This window comes from Chelon labrosus (assembly GCF_963514085.1).
Source record: "Chelon labrosus genome assembly, chromosome: 8".
Taxonomy (NCBI): domain Eukaryota; kingdom Metazoa; phylum Chordata; class Actinopteri; order Mugiliformes; family Mugilidae; genus Chelon; species Chelon labrosus.
Genome location: NC_140358.1, coordinates 10,627,970 through 10,633,791, shown reverse-complemented (window position 1 = coordinate 10,633,791; position 5,822 = coordinate 10,627,970). Strand labels below are relative to the sequence as shown.

General features: G+C 37.6%; 1 protein-coding gene across 1 annotated transcript; it reads left to right on the top strand.

Moving 5' to 3' along the window:
* LOC311491916 (phospholipase A and acyltransferase 3-like) lies at nucleotides 1-5,822 on the top strand. The gene is made up of 5 exons (XM_084549981.1): nucleotides 1-757; nucleotides 1,488-1,555; nucleotides 1,784-1,892; nucleotides 2,060-2,328; nucleotides 4,941-5,822. Exons 2-5 carry the CDS (start codon nucleotides 1,541-1,543, stop codon nucleotides 5,061-5,063), a joined length of 516 nt encoding a protein of 171 aa, XP_084406107.1. The 5' UTR covers nucleotides 1-757; nucleotides 1,488-1,540; the 3' UTR covers nucleotides 5,064-5,822.

Genomic DNA, 5,822 nt, shown 5'->3' with positions numbered 1-5,822 from the left:
GACAAATCGTCAAATTTGAGAGCATTTTAGCACAATGTTTTGCAATGACTGATTATCATCAAAGCTGCAGATTAATTTCACTACAAGCAAATAAAATGTTTTATCTCAACAAAGAAATTATTAAATAACCCTTAGTTTTAAATCAAGAGTAAAATAACCAACTTTTTTTGGATGCTTCTTTACAAATATTTGCCTTGCTCCAACTGAAAAGCTTAACAAACACAGTTAAATGACATTTTACAATCTAGCTACCTGTCTTATGTCTTACTCATATGTAAGTGCTGGAAAAGCAGCCGGTACTATTGTACAGCTCATTTATTCAGATAAGAGAAATAATCTATTGACTGACTTGTGTGACTCAACTGATTGTGTATCACTCTGTGCAGTATACTCCACTGCCCTATCTGGTACAACCAGTCACCAGTCTACAATACAACCCTGCAGTGGCCTAAAGCTAAACCATATTTTCAGTTTCTGTTTGAAGTATTTTCCGGGCCGTGGCGGGCGTTGCTGAATTGTCTGAGAGGCGTTTCCGTCGTTTGGTCCAAACCATTGTCTCAGGTTAAATATAATAGTCGTCAGATGTGCTGATGTAGAAACCTCCACGCTGGCGTTTGTTGGATAAGGCTTTTACTGTGAAAGCCGCTGGTTCCGGATTAAAGCAGCCGGTAACTATCAGCTGATCTGACAGCTGAGCTTTGGTGTCGGCATCTCTGGTGTCGTCTCTCAGGTTACGATAAGGACACTGCCGGTAAAGGTAAGAAATAAAACCCACAAATCCACACACATAAACAGAGCTTCAATTAGAGACGGAGGTCGTCTTCGTGATGCTACAGAGCTTCGTCGCTGATGCTAAAAAGCCGTCGCTATAGGCGGTGGGGTCGTTCGTCTGATGTAAACACAGTGAAAGCTAAAAACAGCTAGCTTACCTCGGCTACTTTAATGTCGTCTGTGGTGGCTTTAAATACGTCTAGTACTGAAGCAAGACCACAAAAAGACACTAACCTTTTAATCTGTTTAATTTATTTCCCAGGTTTCAATATGTTTTTCATAGATATTTTGTCTTAAAAAAAAGTTGTATAGTTAATCACATCCAGTTAATTGAATCAGTCTTGTGATAACTCCTGCTTCATCAGAGAGCTGATATTTAGGCTTAATCGCCATCTTGGTGGCTGTAACCCAGTTTGTGTTGCTGCTGAACTGAAAGGCGTTTCTATTCTATCTATTCATTTGTCTACCCCATTTATTTCTGTCAGTGTTTAAAACGAAATAACAAAAATATTTGGATTTAATGCGGTTTTGAAAGACGGTTCAAAAGCACCATAAATCATGTCCTCCAAAATGACCCATAAAGTTGAATTGACACATATATGAGTTGTATACCTTTAAAGAAAAGGAGGATTTAATTCTGTTTTTTTTTTTTTTTTTTTTTCTTCTCTATATCTTGTGTGCTAAGATTTGTTATATAAAGTTATTTGTCTTTGCAGGAGCTGAAAGCAGAAAGTCAAACCATTTCAAGGTTTACGGACGGTACACTGACATGGCCCCGACACTGGTCAGAAATCAAACACTTCTTTTCCTGCTATCTGTAATTGCATAAATGTGTCGGTTAAATGATTTGTTGTGTATATATCATTTAATTCAATTTTCTCAGATTTTTATTCAAAAGTCCCGTCACCGTTTACCCTAGATTATGTCAGAGTCAGGTCAGATGTGATGCAAAATGTTGCCAGACTCAGTCTGTTGCAAAATCAAACCTTTTTTGTCTGTCTCCTAATCCAAGTATGATGTGAAGCCAGAGCCTGGGGACTTGATTGAAGTTTTCCGGGGCACCTATCAGCACTGGGCGGTGTATGTCGGCGATGGCTTCGTTGTTCACTTGGCGCCGCCCTGTGAGTCACAAATCTTAACCTGTTCGACTCTTATTTGCATCTTATTTGACAGCTCTCCTTCACTGTGACATGTAATTAGATCTGACATAATACAGACATTAGTTGTTATGTAAATCCTTTACATGTAATCAAAGTTTTTCTGTCTTTTTTATAATAATTGCCTGTAGCGGAGGTCGCGGGTGCAGGTTCCAGCAGCATGATGTCTGTACTATGTGAGAAGGCCATAGTGAAGAAAGAGGATCTGTGGCATGTGGTGGGGACAAACCAGTGGAAAGTCAACAACAACCTGGACAAAAAGTACACACCTCGTCCGGTCCAGGTCATCGTGAAAGAGGCCTGCGCGCTGGTGGGTAGGGAGCTGCCGTACTGTGTCATCAGGGAGAACTGTGAGCACTTTGTTAATGAGCTGCGCTATGGCAAGTCCGAGTCCCGACAGGTAGGTTCAGAACCGTCGTCAGGTCAGTTTTAATAGGTACAGATTACACCAGCTCAAGGCCAAGGATGGGGTCTATGTTTACACTTAGGTTCAAGTACAAAAATGCACCTACTGACTTGTGTGTCACTACCAATACAATTTATATCACTTTCAACCTCCCATCTGATACCCCCACTCCAAGGCTGGTGTAGCTTGTATATATTAATATTAATATTAATAACAAAGACATTCTTCTACGTGTAAATGTTACCTAGTCACAGCACAGTGTTGTCATTAACTTATATAAATGAAGTTTTTTATCCAACAAAGTTGCAGTTTTAAAATCATACAGAGCAACAGCTTGGAAGTGACAGCTGGTTAACACATGGTCTTTATGGGCCACATTTTTTTACGATTTCCTATTTTGTCTGCGGTCTGACAACTACACCAAGGGGAACTGCTTTACTATAAATGTGGCTGTTATAAAATGAAGTATTTGTGAAGTGAGAGAAGCAAACATATACCAGGGCGAATGCAAATACCACGCAATTACAAAGTCAAAAGGAGCATTCATAACAGGCATCAGAAACAAGCTTCTGTTCGTATGTTCATTACATTGAGATCATTTCAGGTGACATCTATTTATTCTGTTCCAGGAATGTCAAACTAACTTTAGTTCAGGGGCCACATACAGCCCAGTTTTTATGTCAAGTAACCAGTAACACAATTGCATAATAACCTATAAATAACGACCGCTCCAGATTCTTCCCTTTGTTTCAGTGCAAAGAAGAATGATGAATGATGTTTACAGTTAATGATCCTTTTAAAAAATATTTTATAAATCTGAAATGTCTTCAAATCAGCACATTGCTGCCATCTGCTGTTTAGTTCTGGGTTTCGCTGGCTGTCTAAAACAGTGCAACCCCTATGACATCATGTTTACCACCCCTGGTCTATATAGTATTTCATACAACTTGACCGACATGATTAATTTAATCCTTTAAGAATGTATTTGAGAAGCTTTCAGAGGATATTTATAAAAGTACAATAGGATAAGGATTAAGCAAGAACATCCAAATAAAACAGAGAATATGTTTACGGCATCACACTGCCAAACTGTATACTACTGGACGTGTATGATATGAGCTTCTTCTGCATGAGATTTTAGTCTCTATTCTCTGATATGGGTGGTGGCGATTTCATTTTTTTTTTTCCTCAAAACTCATAAATGAACCTTATTTCTGGAATAAAGTACAGTCGTTTACTCACCCATATAACTTTCGTGTAATTTGTATTCGGGGAATAGCACTAGCGTATCATAACAAAATATTGGTGAAATGAACGAGTTTCATGGCAGATGCGTTATTTAGAGGCTGCATTTCGGCGCCCTAGTCACTCCCACTATATGGATATATGCTGATCTAAATATCTCCCGAAGGAATACAAATTACACGAAAGTTATATGGGTGAGTAAACAACTGTATTTTTTGCCAGAAATAAGGTCCAGGTTGTAAAAAAACAGTAGTTCCTTTTTTAATTTTAAATAAAAATAATAAGATAGAAAGTCCCAACAGATACCAATGATGTGTTTTCGTGGTGAGGACTACAAGTTCCTATAAAAAGTGTTCACCCACTTTAATGTTTTCCCTTTTTTATTGCTTTTATAAATGAAATCCTGGTTAGAATAATTTGGATGATTTTAACAAGAAACTATAAAAAACCTCTTTACTGTCAAAGTGAAAATTGATTTCTACAAAGTAATGCCAGTTAATTAAACATATATAATTTAAAATATATATATATATATTATATTATTAGTAAGTAGATGTACATTTTGTCACAGCACTGAGTCGGTGTGGATAGGTCTTAACGAGAGTTGCATCTCTGGACACTAATTTTACTCCATTCTTTATTGCAGAACAGCTCACACTCTGTCAGGTTGCATGGGTATTGGGCAAGACTAGCACGTTTGGATTTGGATTTGTCTTTCTTTGAAAAATGTTGTCCTTAAACAACGCTTTTCTTAGCTTTCATTTTATTCTTTGGGCTGCAGTCTTCCTGGAAAATAAATCTTCTCTCAAGTCATTGTTCTCTTGCAGACAGATTCAGATTGTCTTCCTGGGTTTTCTGTATTTTGCTGCATTCATGTTCCCCTCTACCTTCACAAGCTGTCCTGGTCCTGCTGCCGAGAAGCATCATCTCTGCATGATGCTGCTGCTACTACCATACTTCACAGTGGAGATGGTGTATTTGTGGTGATGTGCACCAGTCTTGAAGTCTATTCTCATGGTCAAAAAGCTGCATTTTGGTCTCATCAGACAAAAGAACCTTCTTCCAATTAGCTACCAGTACCTACAGACTGAACTGTAAGGGGGGTTAATAATTATGCAACCACTTCATGATATATTTTAAATCAAAAGACATTACTTTATAGAATTCTGTTTTCATTTTGACAGTAAAAGTTTATTTTTAAAAGAAAATAATAATGACATTGACCATGGTTCACTTTATAAATGCAATAAAATGGGAAAACATCCAAGTGAGTGAATATGTTTTGTAGACACTATATATGTGTCATTTGAATTACATTATGCTCCCTCACTGGTTAAAAGTTGTATGTTTTCCCGCTGCAGGTGTGTAAGGCAGGAGAAACCGTCATGTACGCAGGCATCGCTGCAGCTGTCGGTCTGGGTGTTGTGGCGCTGGCGGGAGCTCTGTTTGGAGGCAGCAAGAAAGAAAAGGAGGACAAACAATGATTGGGGTCCGTGGTCTCCTGCTCAGGAGGCTTGATTAACAATTCACCAGCGAAGCCTAACTGATACTCAACATGGTCAGTCACAGATGACACTCCCTAATCTACATGCAAACATCTGGGATTTAGAAGGAAATGGGGTTCTACTCCACTGTTCTATTTCTACAAACAGCACAAGTTCATCAAACACAAGCTACTAATGGAGGTGCCAAGATGAAATATGTTTAAATGTTTTCATATAAAAGTCAAAAGGTGGCTGTGTGATGAATGTGGATGTGGAAATATTTTCTAATCATAAAAAGTTTACGCCAATTAGAAACAAAACTGTTTTGCTTATGAATCAATAATCTTCCACTATATGAATCAAACGTAAACATGTTTAGCCAAAATGGGACTTAAGCCATTAGCCAATGCCTAATAAGCTAATAAATAACTGTATCTAAATGCTTACTGTGTGACCTTTACATCAGTTCATATGATGGATGTGTTTCTATATCTCATATAAATGATATATTTTTTGTCTTCCTCTGACATTTAACTGTTTGCACATGTTTGTAATAAAGAATAATTTGTGTGAAACTCGATAGAAGCTCTCCTTTACCTAGAAGTAATGCAGGACAGAAATATCACCAGGAGCACAAGTTCTGCTTTCAAATATTTGTAACCAATTGATCACACCTCCCTTTCTAAGTGTGTACAAAATCAAACTGTATGATGTCCTTTAATAAATTAAAAAAAAATTAAATTAAAGTGTATCTCTTTA

Bases quoted from the DNA above. Each gene is read 5' to 3' on its own strand.
- LOC311491916 (XM_084549981.1), top strand. The intron at 1,893-2,059 runs GTGAGTCACAAA...AATTGCCTGTAG, and splicing joins TGTTCACTTGGCGCCGCCCT to CGGAGGTCGCGGGTGCAGGT. The intron at 2,329-4,940 runs GTAGGTTCAGAA...TTCCCGCTGCAG, and splicing joins GCAAGTCCGAGTCCCGACAG to GTGTGTAAGGCAGGAGAAAC.